Raw genomic sequence first — 21,714 nt, forward strand, 5'->3', positions numbered from 1 at the left:
CATTTGTGGGCACCTAGGTGGCTCAGTTGGTTAAGTATCTGACTTCGGCTCGGGTCATGAACTCATAGTTTGTGGGTTCAAGCCCCGGGTTGGGCTCTGTGCTGACAGCTCAGAGCATGGAGCCTGCTTCAGATTCTGTGTCTCCCTCTCTCTCTGCCCCTCCCCTGCTCACACTCTGTCTCTGTCTCTCTCTCTCTCAAAAATAAATAAACATTAAAAAAAAAAACAACAACTCAGTTCATTTATTACCAGGTCTGTGATTCTAGCCCAAAGTAATATCTGTCCTCTCAACATCTATAATTGCTTGTTTATAACGCTTTTATGTTACTTTCTGTTTTTTCAAAAACTTTCTAAAAATTACTAAATTTTAAATTCTTCAATGATAGGGACCTTATTTTTCTCAGTTTTGTATTATTTCACAATGCCAACACAATGCTTTTTCTGTACTAAGTATGCAGTGAATATTTGCTGAACAGACATTGTATTACATACTTACACTAAGTAGCAAAATAGAACCTTTAAAAGAAAAGGTTTTATCTTTTCTGTAGACTGATTTCAGAGGTTTATTTTTATGTTATTTCATGAACCTCTTCTAAAGTGAATGTTTTGTCCCATAGGTATGGGATGAATTGCCTTATTCAATTTGAAGATTTTGCCAATATAAATGCATTTCGTCTCCTGAAGAAATATCAAAACCAGTATTGCACATTCAATGATGATATTCAAGGTAAGCTGGATAGGGAAGGAAGTGAAGATACAGAATGCATAGGGCAAAAGGGCCCAGATATTCCCATGAGGTTAAAGAATGTGTGTAATAGGGGGCACCTGGGTGGCACCTCAGTCTGTTAAGCCTCCGAGTCTGGGTTTTGACTTAAGTCATGATCTTAGGGTTCGTGAGTTCCAGCTCCACATAGAGCCCCTCGTTGGGCTCTGCACTGACAGCGCCAAGCCTGCTTGGGATTCTCAGTCTCCCCCTCTTTAAAACATAAGTAAACTTAAAAAAAATAATAAATTGGATGTTTAAAATGAAAGAATCGGCATAATGGGGAAAATTGAACAACCTGGAAAGGTAGGAGGTTGTAGACCATGAGTGAGGTATTCTAATGTAGTATTTGAAAGAAGCATTAGATCTGAGTGGTGATAAGTGCCAACGGGGAACTTAGCAGGAAGACAGCCAATGTGAAATAAGATGTTGAATGCTATTGGAAATGAGGTGGTCTAAGAAGAGTTTAAATGTAAGACAAGGATGCTAATAATGTTTGTCTATTCATAGAGTTTATATTGAGGACAAGTAATTATGTGTGAAAATACCCTCTGAACTGAGTTGTACTTTACAAATATAACTTAAAATTCACTATGCTTAAATTCTGTATTGTGACATAACTATATGAATATAATGTGTTTAAAAATAATGAGCCTCTGTACCTTTTGAGGCATACTAAAGCAATTGGTTGAGTCTTTCTTTCCCCCAAATCCTTTGTGATGTTAATCACATGGTTACTGTAGTATCATTTTCGTGATTAAAGATGCTGCTATACGTTACTTCAACTTTATTTTCTTTCTTTTTTATTTAAATTTCTTCTTGAATATTTATTCATGAGAAGTGAATATTTGGAGAAATTCAAAAGGGAAGTAAAGAATCTAATTTTACAGCACTATAGCTCTATTATAGCTATAACTTGAAGATACATATATAGTGATAGCGTGCTTTTGGTGCTGCAGACAGATTTTGTAGACCAGTGACTGGGTCACTGACCAGTTAATTTTGTAGTGGTCTCTAAAATAGTCACATTAGGGGCGTCTGGCTGGCTCAGTTGGTAGAGCATTGACTCTCGATCTTAAGGTTGTGAGTTCAAGCCCCACATTGGGCGTAAAGATTACTTAAAATCTTAAAAAAAAAATAGCCATATTCACTGCTGAAAAAACTATCCTTTCTTTAATATTCTTATCTTTGGATTTTGTGGATCCCACAGAAATATCCATCTTTACAGACTGATATTACATACTTTTGAATCAATACACAGAATTAATAGGCATCAGAGTTCAGTTTAAGACAAACAGTGCTAAATCCAAATTATCAAACCAAATGAGCAGTTTGGAATTAGGGTCAGAGCTCCTATCGACTTAGTCAGAATTTAGAGGTCAAGGCCTAGGCTGCATCAGAATTAAAGTCAGGAGCACAAGAAATCTGAGGCAGATGCTTACTTAAGTCAAGGCCAAGAGTATTGCATGTGGAATTGCTCTGGAGTGTCCACAACAGAATATTCCCCACTCCACCCAGCGGGTCACCACAGTGGAGGCATTAAATAACTAATTTTTCACCCCAGCAAATCTGTCCTAAAATAAAATCTGCATGTTTACCTCTTTACACATAGGAATTTTAGAGTATGACTGCCTTAGCCAACAAAAAGACAGATTTGAGAAAAATGGGCCCAATCTCTGACTAGAGAAAACTTTTGGCAAGTTATTGGGGTTCTGATTAGAAACAACGAAATCATTTTGTGCATTTCTCCATACCAAAATAGTGTCCTTAGTGACACATTATCCCCATATGTTTCTATTTTACCTTTTTAACCTTATGTTTTTACCATTTTGCCCACAATGTAATACTTTCCCCACTGTGGGCATAGAAATTGCATTCCAGTGCCAAGGAAAATAATTATGTAGCCATTACAGCCTTACCATGTAAATAAATGTTTCACACTGGACCCTGGGGAGAACTTTTTTCATTTCTTTTCTTTTCTTTTTTTTAACAGATGTGTTATTTAAAGATATTTTATGAAAAGTATTTGATTTTAAAAATCTTATAATTTATCTAAATCTAAAATAATTTTAAATGATAGAGATTTTGGTTTTAGATAGAGATTTGGACCTTAATGCATTCTAATTATAATTATTTTTAACTGGAAAAAATGTGCCAGTTAAATATGTTAAGAAATTGGACATTTAATTCTATAATCTGAATTCAGCAAATTCAGATCAAAACAATAAGGTCTCATCCTCTGGTCATTTAAAATCAATGACAAAAAGAGGTTTTTCTTCTCATAATACCCTCTCTGGAATGGCTGTTCTCTAACATAACATTGTAAATATTTTACATAGAATATTCAGCCATAATAAACAAATTTGTTAGGATTTTTTTAAAAATAAGGCAAATATAGCCTAATCTTATCCTAAATGCTTTGATAATTGAAAAGACCAAAAATCAGACATGATAGAACGGACTTTTCACAAAAGAAGGAAGACTGTTGGCCAGAAAACATGCTTCAAAGTTTAACACCACTAAGTTTTAAAAAGCATATTAAAAAGCAAATGAAAAACTGATTTTCTGTATCAAGCTGGCAAAGATTTTCTATAGTAATCCCAACTGTTAACGATGCTGTAAGAAGATGAGCACTCATATATCGATGGTGGAAATATAAACTGGTGCAACTCTTGGGAAGGCAGTATGTGTCAAAAACCTTAAAAGTCTACGGCTGTTTGAGCCGACAATTCCATTTGTAGAAATTTATCCTGAGCAAGTAAAAGTATGTAAAGCAAATGTACAAGGATATTTATTTATTTTAAATATGTGTTTATTATTTTAATGGAGATATAATTGGCATGTAACACTATTAGTTTTAAGTGCAATATAATGATTTGGTATATGTATATTGCAAAATGACTGCCACAGTAAGTTAACACCTATCACCATGTATAGTTACAGTTTCTTGTGACAAGAACTTTTAAAATTTACTCTTAGCAACTTCCAGATACACAATACAGTATGTCACCAGGCTGTACATGACATCTGCAGGACTTATTTATTTGTTTGTTTATTTACTTTTAAATGTTTATTCATTTTGAGAAGGAGAGAGAGAGAAAGAACACAAGCAGGGGAGGGGCAGAGAGAGAGGGGAACAGAATATCTGAAGCAGGCTCCATGCTGACAGCAGAGAGCCAGAAGCGGGGCTCGAATTCACTAACCTTGAGATCATGACATGAGGCAAAGTTGGATGCTTAACCGACTTGAAACACCCACATGCCCCAGGACTTAGTTATTTTATAACTGGAAATTTGTACCTTTTGAAAACCTTCATGCCTTTTGCCCAGTTCCCAACCCCAGCCTCTGGGAGCCACCAATCTGTTCTCTATGAATTTGGCTTTTTGGTTTTGGTTTTGGTTTTGTTTTAGATTCCACATATGAGTGAGTATTTGTCTTTCTCCATCTGACTTATTTCACTTAGCCTCATACCCTCAAGATCCATTTCTGTTGTTGCAGATATTAGGATTTCCTTCTTTTCTTATGGCTGAATAATATTCCAGTGTGTGTGTGTGTGTGTGTGTGTGTGTGTGTGTCACATTTTTTTAATTCATTCATCCATCGATGGACATTTTAGACTTTTTCCATGTCTTGGCAATTGTAAATAATATTGCAATGAACATGGGGTTGCAGATAATCTTTTCAAGATAGTGATTTCATTCCTTTTAGATAAATACCCAGAAGAGAAATTGCTGGATCATATGGTAGTTTTATCTTTAATTTTTTGAAGAATCTCTATACTTTTTTTCATAGTGGCCGCACCAATTTACTTTCCACCAGTGGTGCACCAGAGTTCTCTTGTCTCCACATCCTTGCCAACACTTGTTACTTCTTGTGTCTGGTAATAACCCTTCTAACAGGTGCAAAGTGATACCTCGTATGGTTTTGATTTGCATTTCTGTGATGATTAGTGATGTTGAGCACGTTTTCCTGTACCTATTGGCCATTTGTGTATCTTCTTTGGTAGAATGTCTGTTTAGATAAGGATACTTATTGTTATTAATAGTATTGTTAACATTATTTATGTATTATTAACATTATTGTTGCAATATTATTTTTTCAATTATTCTCTGATCATAAATGATCTTTTTTAAAAGCATGTATATTCTTGTGAATCAAAGCAAATATTTTAAAAGAATGATATATATAATAAAAATTGAATTGAGCTTTTAGATTATTATAATAAAGAACAAAGACATTTAGAATATATTTGTCTCATATTAGAAAGTGTAGGCCTTAAGTATTAAAAGTAACTTTTCAAACTCATTGCCAGAATTAAAATTTCACATCACGGGATTGTTAACAAACATTGACCAACATATTAAGATGGTAAAGTTGAACAATAAATAAAAACCTTTCTAATTATTATTTTTTTCCGAAAAAATCATGTACTGATGAAGTAACAATAGAAAGTTAACATTAATTTCAGAAGAAAAGGCACATCCAGACAAAATAGTCAAGGCGATTTGTAAAACGCAGCATTATATTTGTACTATTCTTAATCAACTGAATGCGGTAAATTATTTTGGTAAATCCTAAACTATGGCAGTAAGTTATAAAGTCAGGCCAGTAGGAAGGCTCCACCCCCCACCTTTAATGGAGTGTTTTGTTCCTGATGTAGCTGGCTCACAGAAATGTGCCCTAAATGTGCCCTCACTGAAGTGTCCCAAGCTTCTGGATTCCCATACCCAGGTTTCACTTTGTGAAGTCATGTGTCATCTCGGTGCCCTTAGGGACTTGACCAACTCTCCTGAGGTGGCACACACTTGATAATTGCAGCTCTTCATAGCACTGGGGCCACAAAAGGCTGAGCATAGTCACACTCAGGACTAGGAGGTACGCCTCTGAGAGGTGATGCCCACTCTGCGCACTCTACTCCCTGAATGGAAGAGAAGCTGCTCACTTGGGCCCTGTTGCCGTGAGCCACTTGATGTACTGGCTGGTCTTCGGCAGGAAGAGACAAGAACCAGAGAGATACTAGATCAAACTTCATGATCACCACCAACAAAGTAGGGACCATCAGGACGGTGAGCTCCTACACCACAAAAGTGGGAAACAGGTGAAGACCTGCTAACTGATGCAAAGAAAATGGTAACCAGGAAGTCACAAGTAGGCTTAACTTAAGACACGATCTCCTCGGTGACCTTGTAGCCTTGGGAAGAGATGAGCAGTCTGGCCAGGAAGCAGCCCAGCTCCATGGAGACATCCAGCAGCTCCGTGACAGCATTAAAAAGATGAAGGCAGGGGCACCTGGGTGGCTCCGTTGGTTAAGCATCCGACTTTGGCTCAGGTCATTGTCTCATGGTGTATGAGTTCAAGTCCCGTGTTGGGCTCTGTGCTGACAGCTCAGAACCTGGAGTGTGCTTCTGATTCTGTCTCTCTCTCTCTCTCTCTCTCTCTGCCCCTCCCCCACTTGTGTTCTGTCTCTCTTGGTCTCTCAAAAAATAAATAAATAAATGTAAAAAAAAAAAAAAGATGAAAGAAGTGGGGCACCCCGGTGGCTCGGTCGGTTAGGCTTCCAACTTTGGCTCAAGTCATGATCTCACAGTTCATGGGTTTGATTTGAGCCCTGCATCGGGCTCTCTGCTGTCGGTGCAGAGCCAGGGAGCCTGCTTCTGATCCTCTGTCCCCTTGCCTATCTGCCTCTCCCCTGCTCTCATTCTCTCTCTCTCAAAAATACATAAAACATTTTTGAAAAAGAGGTGAAAGCACAGATTCTTATAAGATATTTTTTATTCCCTTTGCTTTCAATGTGCAGCTTTATATAAGATAGACCTATGAGATAAGTCTTTATGATAAGGCATAGAAGAAAAGCAGCAGCCACAGAGAAGAGAATCTAGCCAACAAGCCAGTATTCACAGTAGTGAATTGGATAAGGGCCGCCCTGCGGGCCATGACTAAAGCCTGGCTACGTGTCCTGCACTATGAGCATCTCGAGCAGCACCGTGTATAGTCAGCATCACCTGCTTCTTTTTCACCACAGGTACTACCCATGAGGAGCCTGGACACTACGGGTGTGCTTGATAAGGACAAGCAAGTAGAAATAAAGTGCTCTGGGTGCGTCTGATCTGTAAAAGATGTCCCCATAGTAAGCCGAATGCAGTCACTGCTAGTGCCATATGACGTGGTCCTTGTAGGGCAATCTTTCCTACCTTTCTCAGCTTCACTGGGGAAAATTCTAAGCCAATAAGAAAAAGAGTAAAGAACCCCAAATTCTCATGTCTCCACTTGTACAATAAACTTAATCCCCTTTCGTCCTGGAGGTCCCAAAAGTATCCCACCAGTCGTGAAAGGAAATATTGTATGTCGGCAGTCCCGTCGCTATGCACAGCCGGCTCCAAGGAAAGACAATGCTCCTGTGCTAACAGCGTTCTTGGTCAGGTGGTGATCTGCACCCGGGATTGTTGTGTCTCTGGGCTTGGTCAAAATATACTGGTCATTCTGGGAGTCAGTCAGCATGCTAAGACCCAGATCAGGCTCCACTTCTCATTTTTTGTGAGGTGTTGCTTAGAGTTGCCTCTTCTCCCACCCTCAGAACTGCCTCAAAATTGACCCCTTTGACTGATGCATTGTCATCAAAAGTGCGTTCTTCCTCTTTCTCACATCTTCAAGAATGTCATCAAGCATGGATAAACTCTTGTTTTGATGATGTGTATTTTTGAGGGCTTCAACTTGATGTTTTTCTGCTGCTAGAAGTTCCACAGGTTCCATCTCTTCCTTTACTGCAGCCTCTCCCAAGGGCTCTAGGTGCTGCCTGCTGCTCTCCTTCATGGTCACAACATCTTTGTAATTTCCCTGCAGGGCTCTCTCAGGTCCATGGACAGCCTGGAAGACTGTGCATTTTCACTTCATTCAGCTCTTTTTGGAACATTTCAAATGTATGCACCTGAAACATTTTCTCTTCATCCCACAGACCGGCATCTTTTCCCACTTCTCTGATTGTCCTTTTCAGTCAGTAAAGAACCCCAGTCTTTTAGTGAAGAAACCCAGAGAGCTTTCCGCAACTATGGAGGATCCACTGCTTCCTCTGAGTTATAGCCACCCGTCCGCCTCAAGCTGTAACTTGATGGCATGTTCCAACACCTCTCCACGTTCCACAGCATCCATTATCAAAGGAAGTACTAGAAGCAACATCCAGAAGTAATTTGCTCTAATACCTTCACGATCCAATTTTACAGGACAAGGCAAGGCTGTCCAAAGCTTTCTGCTGAGCTGAGCTCATATTTAGATACACATTTTCAGCTGATACCAAACACAGCACCTGGTGCTGCATGCAGGTGGTCCTGGAGCAAGCAGTGTGAGTGTGGCAGGAACAGGCCTGACGAATCCAGCATCAGTTATCTAGCTACTTTGGAACCTGGCCCAGCCGCAGTGCATGCTAGGTCTGACTCGTTGGCACTGAGAGCCAGACAGGGAGAAGCCTTCCTGTTTCCCCTTTCAGGTGGCATGTGGTGGGGCTGCCCCCCAGGGTGGGGGACGGGGGCAGGGTTGGGCTTGAGGAGGGCCCTAGCCACCCATTGCCCTCTCTGGAATGCAGTCTCTATTGTAATGTTATTTTTAAACACAAAAAATCAGAAGTCCTCTAAATATCTAAAAGTAGAGGTTTGGTTAAATAAATTTGACATATCCATATTATGGAATATTATAAGTATACAGAATATTTTAAAATATGTTATTGACATCATAAGGTAGTCACAGGATATTGTTAAGTGGCAGAAAGTATGCTAAAATCGTATGCATGGCATGAGATATTTTTTACAAATTAAAATTTTCTTTACTTTGCACATATCAGATATAGAAAACAGCTGTAAGAATATTCATCAGAATGTTGAAAAGGATTCTACCTAGGCAGTAGGATTATAGGTGATTTCTTTAGTCTTTGTATATCTGGATTTTAACTGTTTAATGGATTTGCTACAATGGGCATCTTTTTATGAATACATTTTTCAAGTGTCAAAAGATACCACGCTAAACTGTTGAGCCATAACACAAGAATACCTAACATATAATCTTTCATTAGCAAGATTACTTAATACCAAAAACCTATTGTGTCTGTTAGTGTTCTTTTCAAAGTCGTATTGTTATTAGTTTATGTAGTAATTTGGTATGTGCTCTCATTTCCTTATAAGAGGCATTCTTCACGTCACCACTTAATTGATACCAGTTATGTGAAGGATAAGAAATTATACAGAGAAAAAAAGAAAACAGTATTCTGACTACACTTATTCCTTCCTCTTATTTGTAGATTTTAATACTCAGTTGGCTTAACATTCATATTCCAGAGCACTTTATTTTATATGGAGACACCACAGTTGCATTCCCCCATGTTTCTGCTAAGATGTCTTTATACTAGAAGACAAAAAAACTACTTAGACTATTTTGTTATATTAGAATTTGTTTTATCAAACATTTAACAGAAAAAGCAGCCCATGAATTAGAATGCACGATTCTTTTGTCAAATATTCTTACTGCAAAAGAATTTGATCTAGCAGATTTTTTCAAACATTACTCTGCTTTAGTAACAGTGAAACCATTCCAGTTTGGAAAAACTCATTAGAATTAGTGGTTAGCTTCTTTTCCTGTGTCTTCAGCCACTCTCTCTCTACTGCCTTCCCATTAGCCTTCCCATGTTTAAATTGCTTTAATTCTTTTTTTTTAAGTTTATTTATTTTGAGAGAGAGTGAGAGTGAGAATGAGTGGGGAAGGGGCCTAGAGAGAGAGAGAGACAGGATCCCAAGCAGGCTGCACACTGTCAGCATGGGGCTCAATCCCACCAACCACGAGATCATGACCTGAGCCGAAATCAAGAGTTGGACGCTTAACCGACTAAGCCACCCAGACGCCCCTGCTTTAATTTTTAAAATAATTGCCTTCATCCTCATTTTCCCCAGCAACAGCCCTTGTCATTCTTTCCTTAAAAATATAAAAATAAACTATTTTACTTGGCTCTGTTTCCCTCCCACCCCCATCTTCATCTCACTCTTTCTTGTCTTATCTAAGCTTTTCCAAGGACTGCTCTATACCTGCTGTCTCTGTTCTTTTTCTTTTATTTATTCCTCCGCACACTGCCCTCCAACTTTGGCTCTAGCCCGTGTAAATAAAGTAGCTCTCTGAAAGGTCACCATGATGTAATTACCAGATCTAGTGTGGCTATTTGTCATTTCCCTTCTTGATTGACCTTTCTTATGTTTGTCACTACTTCCTCCCTTTGTTTCCATGACAGCCATCCACTTTCTTGCTTCTCCTACCTCTTTGACCACTTTTTTTACTTAGTCATCTTCCCTATATCACATTCTCCTGCCCTTTCTCCTTAAATGTTTATATTCATTAGGGTTCTCTCCTTTTGAAGAGAACTTAGTCACAGAATAGTGTTATCAATCCACATGACCTAAATACAACTACACATTTTTGAATTCCAGATCTTTTATCTCTGCCCTAGATTTCTAGACTGAGTTCCAGACCTGTATATCTAACTACCTTCTTGACATTGTTCCCTGAGCAGCACACAGAGAGGACAACCTCATAAGCTCAAAACTGAACTCCTGTTTTCCTTGCACATTTTCCCCTGGTCCTCCAAACAAGAAAATGTATGATTATTCCTGACTTTTTCCTCACCCATCCTATGTATTTAATCATTAAGTCCTGTTGATTTTTCTGTCTTAAATATTTCCTCCCTCTCAACTTGCTTCTCTCTTGGATTGTTGCAATATCCTCTCTCCTCAATAATTGCAGTGACCTTTTAACTCATCTACATCCCACCAGCCTCCAACTCGCAAATGTATTCCCCCCCCCACTCTCTGAATTTAGAATCTTTTAGCAGCCTTCTGTTACCTATAATAAATTATAATTGCCTTGCTTTATATACTTCCTTTATATAGTTACTTTTAGTGTGTAGTAGAAGGCCCTGCATGATCTAAACACTTCTCTAGCCTCACGTCACTTTGCATTCTAATAAGTTGTGTTTGCTTCAGCAACACTATAAAACCTACAGTTTCACATGTGTTCTCTCCCCTTTTATATTTTAGGAGGCTTGGTATACAAATGGAGCTTGTATTCAGGGTTTTTACTATAAGGTATTTGATTGAGCCATTTCCTTAAGGAAATCTCCCTTGTCAGTTTCTGGCCTTTTTCTCTTACATTGCTCAGATTCTACAGAAAAGGTTTTTCAGTCTCTCTCCTGACATTAGCTTTCTGCTAGGATGAGCTTTCTGCCAGTATTCTTTGAGCCAAGTAGGAGTTGGGGGGGGGGGGGTCTGCATATTGAGTATGTAAATTTGCATTTAATCTTCTTGTTTTCAAGTATGGCACCCCTTGCCACCAATTTCCCCTGATGTTTTACAGTTATGCCTGGTGTCTTAATAATCAGGTTACCCTTTCTATAACATAAACCTCCAGAGTGTGGAGGGTCAGCCATCTAATAAAAGGTGAGGAAAATGGATCTAGATTATAACTACTTCTTAACAGATTTTTGAACAACCTCCTGTTTTCAGCCTCTTCTTCATCCCCACTTTCAGAGGTTCTTGGTCCCTCTTATAACCAGGCCTTTCAAGAGTTCTGCTTTATCAGTCTAATCACTTGTTAGCATTCCCCATGGCTGGCCAACAGTTCAGCTTTCCCACATCTACTAAGTCTGTCGCCAGCTTTCCCACATCTACTAAGTCTGTCGCCATTTGCCCATCTGCCTTCTAGCTGGTAAGATTTTGCTGCTATCCTCTTCTGGTTCCTTGACCTTTTTTTTTTTTTTTTTTTTTTTTTAATCTTCTCTCTGTTGTTTTAGTAGAGTTCATTGGGGGAGATGGAAAACTAAATTATGTGTTCAGTCCCTCGATTTGACCAGTCTTCTCTGCCTCCATGTCTTTGCACATGCTTGTCCTATGGGAGGTCCTGGAGCTCTCATCTCAATCTTTTGATACTGTGCTCAGGTAGCATGTCCTCTAAATACTGTGGCCCCTGCTTCAACACATTCACTCCCACCCTGCTTGCTTCTAGTTCTGTCTGATCTCTTTATTTAGTAGCACGTGAGGATTATAATTATTTGATTACGTATTAGTCACCTTTGCTGGTTATATATAGTAATCCTAATCAGATTTAACGAATTACTGCATTAGTAGAGGTCATTCTTTGGTCAATGTTAAATATTAACTGCTCTTTAAAAGTCAGAAACTTCAGCCTGTCTTTGTGTGCTTTACTAAAAATTCAGTTTTCAGTCTCAAAAAAAGTTATTTTGGAATAATTTATTGTGAAAACCTACATTTTTGTGAAGTATCAGCTTGCCACACTAATTCCCTTGACTGTAGTGAAATTTAAATCAAAGTAGTACCAGGAAGTAGGACCAGGAAATGTATAAGAATAATGCTCAAATTAATTTTTTGTAGTAAAAATATCTTTTTGATTCTTAATTCCATGAAGAGAAGTTTGGATGTTTTATTATGTCCTCATGAAATGTTATAGAATACACATTTAAATAGAAGCCTCTGACATCCACTGTAGACAGAGATTTAGTTTATCTTATTTGAGTTAATACGAATTTAAAATGTCTTGACTTTTTCTTTCTCCCTTCCCCGCATTCCTAATGTCTTGACTTTTAATACAGGATGATCCAGCACAACCATATAAAAATGTCATCATATTATAATTTAGATCTTTTGAGATATTTTATTCTCTCTGTTCTTAAATGCCCAGTTCTGTTTAAAATCAAAACAGGGGAAAAATTTTTTAAAAAATCAAATCAAATAAAAACTGGGGCGCCTGGGTGCCTCAGTCAGTTAAGCATCTGGCTCTTGGTTTCAGCTCCAGTCATGATCTCATGGTTCATGAGTTTGAGCTCTGCACTGATAGTGTAGAGCCTGCTTGGGATTCTCTCTCTCCCTCTCTCTCTCTGCCCCTACCCCGCACATGCTCTCTCTCTCTCTCTCTCTCTCTCTCCCTCTTCCTCTCTCTCTCTCTCAGAATAAACAAATAAACTTAAAAAAAATAAAAAAATAATACAGATACAGTGATTGCTGATGATACTTCAACTTTGATTCATCAACTGGTTAAATCTTGTCGGTTCTGGTGGAATGTATAGAGACCCTTAACATTGCAGAATCTCAGAGTTGGAAGGGAGCTTAGAATCCCTGAAATCCAAACTTCTGGCTAGCTTCAAAAAGCCTGAGATAGAGATAGAGATAGTTTGAACTACTATTTGTGAATAACTTCGTATCTTCTGGATACCAGAAGAATTCTTTTTCATCTATTTAACAGCTCTTGTGAGTCTGTCTTGATGTAGGAGACAAAGAGACAAACACATAATTGTTATGGTGTCTTTTCTGCATAGATAAGCCATTGTTTTACACATGCTTTCATTTATTACTATTATTTTTTATTTGATTATAGTTGACACACAATGTTATGTGAATTTCAGGTATATAACATAGTGTTTCAATAACTATATGTTATGCTGTGCTCACCACAAGTGTAGCTACCATCTGTCACCATATAACACTATTACACTAATACCACTGATTATATTCCTATGCTGTGCCTTTTATTCCTGTGGCTGATTCATTCCATAACTGGAAGCCTGTATCTCCCACTCCCCTTCACCCATTTTGCTTATCCTCCTTTTCTGGTATCCATTAGTTTGTTCATTCTCTGTATTTATAGATCTGATCCTGATTTTTGTTTGTTTATTTGTTTTTTAGATTCCACATGTATTTGTCTTTCTCTGTATGACTTTCTTAGCATTATATCCTCTAGGTTCATCCATGTTGTCGCAAATGATAAGATCTCATTTGACTGTGTAATATTCCATTGTGTGTGTTTGTGTATGTACGTACCTGTATGTACCACATCTTCTTTACCCATTCATCTATCAGTGTACATTTGGGTTGATTCCATATCTTGGTTATTGTCAATAATGCTGCAGTAAATATAGGGGTGCATATATCTTTTTGAATTAGTATTTTCATCTATTTGCAAATGATATATCTGATACAGAGTTAATATCCAAAGTATGTAAAGAACTTATAAACTCAACACCAAAAAACAAATAATCTGATTAAAAAGTGGGCAGAGGTCCTTAACATTTTTTTTTCCAAAGAGGAGATTAAATTGGCCAACAGACACATGTAAAGTTGTTCAACATCACTCATCATCAGGGAAATGCAAATCAAAACCACAACGAGGTATCACTTTATACCTATCAGAATGACTAAAATCAAAAACACAAATATTAGGTGTTGGCAAGTATGTGAAGAAAAAGGAACCCTTGTGCACTGTTGGTGGAAATGCAAATTGGTGTAACCATTGTGGAAAACAGTATGGAGGGTCGCCCAAACTAAAAATATAAATACTATATAATCCACTAATTCCACTTCTCAGTATTTCCCCAAAGAAAAAACAGACTTTCATTTTAGATAATGTATAGAAGGGTAGCCTTTGCATAATGTATGACTTACCACAGTTCATACTTTATTATAATGGTGGCTCAAAATGGCTAGCATTTTATTTTCATGATTCACATTGTGTTTCTAAATAAAAAAACATGCAGGAGACACACAGGTCTTCAATAATTATCGTGGTCTTATTTATGACTACCAAAATTCTGTAAGAAAGAAACAACCAACCAAAAGATTGAAAATAACAAACATACTAAAGGTAAAAACTTAATCTATCTTTGGCACATGGCATATATAACACTTCATCATTGTGTCATGCATCAAACCTATTACAGTCAATTTTTTTCAACTAAATATGGGTGTTTAAAAATTAACTAAGCTTTACTACCCAGGTGAGTGATCTAGGAACCATTATAGTGTTATTTAGAGGAGTATGTATATACAGCTGGAAAGTACTGCATGAGGGTACAAAGTTTTATTTTAGACATGAGCCAATAAAGAAGTTGAGCTATGTAATTATGTTTAAAAGCACAAAAACTGCTCTGCGATCTGTGAAAGCCTGTATGTCAAAGTAGTAAAATTAAAACTGTGAAGTTTCTATGACCGTAAAGCATGATGAGGAAAACTCAGTCTTCATTCTAAATAAATTTTACATTAATATTGTTCAGCATCTTTGGGGTTATTATAGGTAGGAAGCCAATTAAAGGATGGAATAACATCAGATTTTCATTGCTATGAACTATCAGTTTTTCAAATTGAAGATTAAAAGATTAAATTCCAAATGTATGTAAAATATCATTACCATCAATACTATAATCAGGAAGCATTTACTGTGCACCCGCTTTGTGTAGAGGGGATTAGTAATAGGTTTCAGAGCCCCTAGAGTAATTAGGGGGAAGAATCGAATAGCACTTAGTACTCTTTTATCTCACGCAGTACAACTATTTTACAGATGAGGAAACTGATATACAAAATAATTTCTCTAAATTCATTCAGCCTGGGTGGTTCAGTTGGTTAAGTGTCTGACTTCAGCTCACGTCATGATCGCATGGTTCATGAGTCTGAGCTGCATCGGGATCTCTGCTGTCAGTGCAGAGCCTGCTTTGGATCCTCTGTCCCCTCTCTCTCTGCCCCTCCCCATCTTGGCGTGCTCTCTCAAAAATAAATAAACCTTTAAATTCAGCTAGTAAACAGGTTGAGCTGGAATCCACATAAGAATCCAAATGCCATGCTCTTAGTCATTACATCACTGCATTAAGTCACAATATTTTCAAGAATAGTAGCGAGTTTCTGTCTTAAAATATTGATGACAGTAGCCTGAGAATTTTGCCTCATATATAAGCGTGGGGTCAGACAACTGCACGTTCCCTTTCTGTACCAGTTACCACATTGTATGATGATTTCAAGATGTGAATAAAGATTTGAGGCTTAGAATTTGGCAGGGTCTGTTTGAGGATCACTCAAGGGTACTTATTACTTGTTTCAGGAACAGCATCTGTCGCAGTGGCAGGGATCCTTGCGGCTCTTCGAATAACCAAGAACAAACTGTCTGATCAAACAATACTCTTCCAAGGAGCTGGAGAGGTACCTGCCTTATACAGTCTTATGTTCTCTGAAACTAATGAGTGGAATTTATCTTAATTATTCATTAATTTGAAGTTCAGGGTATTCTTTTAAGTTTTTAGTAGACTGCATCTGTAGGTTTTATTGAAAGATTTCCAAAAGTAAGTATTGAGGCATTTTAATTTTTCATAAGGAGGCATAGCGATAGTTTTCAGTCTTAAATTTGTAAGATAATCAAATGGTGCCATGGGTTTCTGTTTTACATATTTAAGGTGCCATGTGGGAACAGAGAAGTTTCCAGTGTGTGATTATGTATAAAAGCCTTTAAGGATTTAAGCTGTTGTATCTGATGAATTTAGTATCCTCCAGTTTCACATATGAGAGTTTCCTTGACTCACAAGTCAATGCACACATAGATCACTATATGCAAGTTTTTAAGAAAAAAAATTGAAATGGAGATTCGTCATGCATTATAACTGTTTACGTGCAAAAGCACCAAAACATTTACAATTGCTGGAAGGAGATGGCAGCAAGACAAAAGTGGACTGTTTTCTGTCCTCCTTTGCTATGAGTTAATCATTTGAAGAAAGAAAACTAGACTCCAGTGATAATAATTCACCCCCAACAATAGGAATTAAAATGTCAATTGAGTTTGAACTTCTTGTGAGAAAACTGCCCAAATTATTTGGAATTATAGAATGTAATGAATGGAGAAATACTTTGTGGCTGTATATATCTTAAGAAGCTTTACAATTTCAAATTGAATAGGATTATGAATAAGTGTAATACACTGGTCGAAATTGTATATATTGTGTTTGTTTTGATTTTACTTGTTCTTAAAATATGCAAAGCTAGAACTTAAATGCCAAGATGTAAACCTTTTAAAGTATTCTGATGTAAATCACAAATTCGTTTTCACATCAAAATAAAATCAAGGCTAAATTATAGCTTATTAAAATTTGAGTTTTTATTTGTGTCGATGTTACATGCTGTATTTAATTTTAGTAAATTTCTTCTTTGAATTCAAATTGTTTGAATTTCCCAAGCGTTTTGATGAATGGCACAGGCCAGTTCTTGATACTCAGCAGGGCAGAGGTTTTCATGGTTGGATGACTCAAAACTGCCACTTGTTTGTCCCTGAAAAGGTTTCGGACATTCACCGATTATCACAAAATTCATCAAATACCAAAGAAGTAGATTCCTTTAATCTTGCAAGAGATTTCACAGTACTTTCTTTGTCCAAATTAATGGAGTAAATAAATGCTTGGGGACAGAGATTTTATATGTTTTATTCTATTGCCTAATTGGTCAAGTTCCCATCCAAATGACCAGGCTTCATTCTTCAAATTCAATTAGAGGATCTGGAGCCCAACAATAAACAATACAGTCCAATGAGCAAGGCTGACCAGTTCATTATTTTAGGGTCAATATTTGCTTGTTGAAGCAAATCTTAATTGCATTAACAGGATTAAAGATGATGACAAGGATATCACTGGTTTATCTGTGGCTAAAAAGCAAGCCACATAATAGTGGTTCTGTTGTGATAAGAAGAGTAAACAGTTGTCCTTTAGCTTAACCCGAATGTGACAAAAATACTTTGCTCCCAGTACAAATGAATGAATATAACTCTTTAGGTCAATGGAGCCGTTTTGTTCTTTCTTGTTAATAAAGATCTAATGGAGTGAAACATTACGTGGAACAACTTTTTAAAGTTTGTGTTCATTACCTCCTTCTCAGGCTGCCTTAGGGATTGCACACCTGATTGTTATGGCCATGGAAAAAGAAGGTTTACCAAAAGAGAAAGCCATGAAAAAGATCTGGTTGGTTGACTCAAAAGGATTAATAGTTAAGGTAAGAATCTGTCAGTTTTAACTAGAATAAAAATTAATGTGCCATTCTGGCTGCCCATCTCAAAGACTACAACTGCTTCCACCCACCCTACCCCAACACCATGTGAAAAGAGTAGCCATTACACATGAATGACCGTGTCATACAATAATACTGATTACTCTTCTGAAAATGAAGCTTGTGGCTCAGCTGTAGAATCTGCCTGTAGTGTACGTAGGCCCTTTACAACTCTGTGGATTGTCAGGCCACTTGAATTAGTTTGCACATGAGGCAGTTTGATAGTGACACAACTGAAACACCTAGCTATAGGTCCTTTTACTAAGGGCTATCTGCAAAATGCACACTAGCTGGAATAAAAAAAGAACAAACAATGAAATAGCCCCTCTTTTGCCGCTTTCTCTCAACCAAAGTCTTGAGGGCTTCAATGAGAATTCCTGAAGGGGCGTTAATAAATGGGCTGTTACAGTGTTAACTGACAAAGTCATTTCCCCAGCTGTAATAGAGATAACAGGACCTACTTCATAGGTTATTATGAGAACCAAATAAGACTAAGAATGTGACCATGTTGCTACATAGTTATAGGGCATTAATATTACTTCTACCTTCTGTGCACATTAATCACTCTTCCTTAAACTGCCAGAAAAAATACTTGTAAATCCCCTTTCTACATGGAAATGAATTTTTAAAATAACCAGTGATAAGCATAGGCTTCAGGAATTTAATATAGAAACAAATGTGAATGTGAACAAACTTTCTGGAAAACTATCTTATGTGTATCCAAAGCCTTTACAAGTTTATGCTTCTGATCCAATAGAATTGTAAGAATACGTCCTATAGAAATAGAGATGTACACAATGTTTTTTGTTTTTTTTCTTTTTAAATTTTTATTGAAATTCATTTAGCTAACATACAGTATATTTTTAGTTTCAAGTGTACACTTTAGTGATTCAGCACTTTCATACAACACCTGATGTTCATCACAAGTGCCCTCCTTAATCCCCATCATCTATTTAACCCATTCCCCCAGCCACTTCCCCTCTGTTTGATCTCTCTAGTGAAGACAGTTTCTTGGTTTGCCTCTCTCTCTCTCTCTCTCTCTCTCTCTTTTTCTCCCTATGATTTTTGTTTTGTTTCTTAAATTCCAGATATGAGTGAAATCATGGTATTTGTCTTTCTTTGACTGACTTATATCACTTAGTATAATAGTCTCTGGCTCCAGCCACATCATTGCAAATGGCAAGATTTCTTTCTTTTCTATGGCTGAGTAATATTCCATTGTGTGTACATGTACATCTATCTATCTATCTATCTCTACATACATATATGTACACACCACATCTTTTTGCTTGCCTTAAATTTTTTAAAAATTTAAAACCACACATCTTCTTTATCCATTCATCAGTCAGTGGACACTTGGGCTGTTTCCATAATTTGGCTATTGTAGATATGCTGCCATAAAAATTGGGATGCATGTATCTCTTCAAATTAGTATTTTTGTATTCTTTGGGTAAATACCTAGTAGTGCAATTGCTGGATTACAGGGTAGTTCTATTTTTGACTTTTTGAGGAACCTCCATATTGTTTTCCACAGTGGCTACACGAGTTTGCATTCCCACCAACAGTGCAAGAGGGTTCCCTTTTAGCCACATCCTCGCCAACACCTGTTGTTTCTTGTGGTATTGATTTAGCCATTCTAGCAGGTGTGAGATGATATCTAATGGTAGTTTGTTGTTTTTTTTTATTTAAATCCAAGTTAGTTAACATATAGTGTAGTAAGGATTTCAGGAATAGAATTTAGTGATTCATCACTTATATAGAACACCCAGTGCTCATCTCAACAAGTGTCCTCCTTAATGCTCATCACCCATTTAGCTCATCCCCACACCCATCACCCCTCCAGCAACCCTCAGTGGGTTCTCTGTATTTAAGAGTCTCTTATGATTTGTCTCCCTTTCTGTTTATATCTTATTTTTTGCTTACCTTCCCCTATGTTCATCTGTTTAGTTTCTTTTAGAACTTTTTTTTTTCAAATGTTTATCCATTTATTTTTGAGAGAGAGAGAGCACACAAGCAGGGGAGGGGCAGAGAGGGAGAGGTAGACACAGAATCTGAAGCAGGCTCCAGGCTCTGACCTGTCAGTGCAGAGCCAGACACAGGGCTCGAATCCAAGAATGGCAAGATCATGACCTGAGCCGAAGTTGGATTACCAACCGACTGAGCCACCCAGACGGCCATCTGTTTTGTTTCTTAATTCCACACATGAGTGACATATCTCATAGTAGTTTTGACTTGTATTTCCTTGATGATGTGTGATATTGAACATCTTTTCACATGTCTGTTGGCCCATCTGTATGTCTTCTTTGGAAAAATGTCTAGTCATGTCTTCTGTCCATTTTTTTAATTGCAGTGTTGTTTTTTGGGTGTTGAGTTTTATAAGTTCTTGGTATATTTTGGATAATAGCACTTAATCAGATATGTCATTTGTAAATATCTTCTCCCATTTTGTAGATTGCCTTGTAGTTTTGTTGATTGTTTCCTTTGCTGTTCAGAAGCTTTTCTATTTTGATGAAGTCCCAATAGTTTATTTTTGCTTTGGTTTCCCTTGCCTTAGGGACATATCTAGTAAGAGGTTGCTAGGGCCAATGTCAAAGAGGTTACTACCTATGTTCTTCTCTAGGATTTTGATGGTTTCCTGTCTCACATTTAGGTCTTTCATCCTTTTTGAATTTATTTTTGAGTGTGATGTAATGAACTGGTCCAGGGTCATTCTTGTGCATGTTGCTGTCCAGTTTTCCCAACACCATTTATTGAAGAGGCTGTGTTTTTTTCCATTGGATATTCTTTCCTGCTTTGTCAAAGATTTATTGAGTTTATAGTTGTGGGTTCATTTCTGGGTTTTCTGTTCTGTTCCATTGATCTATGTGTCCATTTTTGTGCCAGACACATGTTTTATGTTTAAGAATGTTATCACAGCATTAATTGTAATAATGATATGTTTTATCATATATAGTCATTATAATAGTAATATGCTGTATTTACCTAAATAGAGGATAACTGTGAAATAATTATGGAATAGCCACATGAATAGAATATACAGGCTTAAAGTTTTTTTGAAAGAACTATAAGTAACATTAAAGGACTAGTAATGTAATGTTAGATGAAAAAAGGAAAACACCATGTTATATGTCACTATTTTGTTTAAAAAACTGAGTTGCATATAGAACTATAGAAGTAAATGTATCAAATACATATTAGTTTAAATCTTATTATTTTTAATGCCTTTCTGTATATTACAAATTCTCTATAGCAATTATGTTAAAGCCAGAAAAAAATTTTAATTAATATAGATAATATTTTCCTTAAAGAGTGTGTGAATAAGTTTTTGTGACAAATGAAAAAGAAGTAAAACAAGACAGGACATACTTTATAACATCTGAAAATCAAATAATAATCATTTTATTAACTTGCCATGTGATTTTTTTATCATATATAAGAAAAACATGAAGTTTAAAATTTCTTGTCTTAGAAACTGCTTTTGCTTTGAAGAATCAGCATAAATAGAAAAAGTTTTGCATTCTGGCCACGCAACGTATATTGTGGTCAGGAAATGAGATTTACTGAATGAAATTGCCTCTGGGTCAGGTATTGTACTAGACTCTGTGACTCAGTAAGGCCCTTGATCTTAGAAGGCTTACAGCCTAGTGGGAAAAACTCAAGCCACTATGACTCTACAAGCCTAGTGGGAAAAACTCAAACAAGCCTAGTGGGAAAAACTCAAACAAGTCATTATAACTGTATATGAAAATGTTATAGAAATATGTCCTTGGTGCTAGGGGTGTTGAGGAGATGATGCTTCCACCTGCACTAGAGAGAATAGTGGGAATGTCAAGAAGGGCTCTTAGAAAAGGTGTTTCTACAGCTCATTTTGAAAGGGAGAGTTGAGTCTCCATGGACATCTTAAACGTCTTCTATCTGAAACTGAGGCAAGGGAAGCAGAATGGAAAGTTCACTAGGAGATCTTGGCTGAATTTGAGGATCATGTCTTTCATCTCTCTGTATCTTCAAAGTCCTACATAGTGTCTAGCGCATAATTGACAATAAATGTTTTGTGAAAAAGTGAAT

General features: G+C 37.1%; 1 protein-coding gene and 1 pseudogene across 1 annotated transcript in view; one reads left to right on the plus strand and one right to left on the minus strand.

Moving 5' to 3' along the window:
* ME1 (malic enzyme 1) overlaps nucleotides 1-21,714 on the plus strand; it is a 188,168-nt gene that overhangs the window by 138,355 nt on the left and 28,099 nt on the right. Inside the window, exons 7-9 of the mRNA XM_019442753.2 lie at nucleotides 618-727; nucleotides 15,668-15,765; nucleotides 17,482-17,595. Of these exons, the coding sequence (XP_019298298.1) occupies nucleotides 618-727; nucleotides 15,668-15,765; nucleotides 17,482-17,595 (322 nt within the window). The remainder of the gene's footprint in view (nucleotides 1-617; nucleotides 728-15,667; nucleotides 15,766-17,481; nucleotides 17,596-21,714) is intronic.
* LOC109263224 (transmembrane and coiled-coil domain-containing protein 3-like) lies at nucleotides 5,518-11,472 on the minus strand (annotated as a pseudogene).

This window comes from Panthera pardus, unplaced genomic scaffold (genome assembly GCF_024362965.1).
Source record: "Panthera pardus isolate Hobbes unplaced genomic scaffold, ASM2436296v1 HiC_scaffold_17, whole genome shotgun sequence".
NCBI lineage: Eukaryota > Metazoa > Chordata > Mammalia > Carnivora > Felidae > Panthera > Panthera pardus.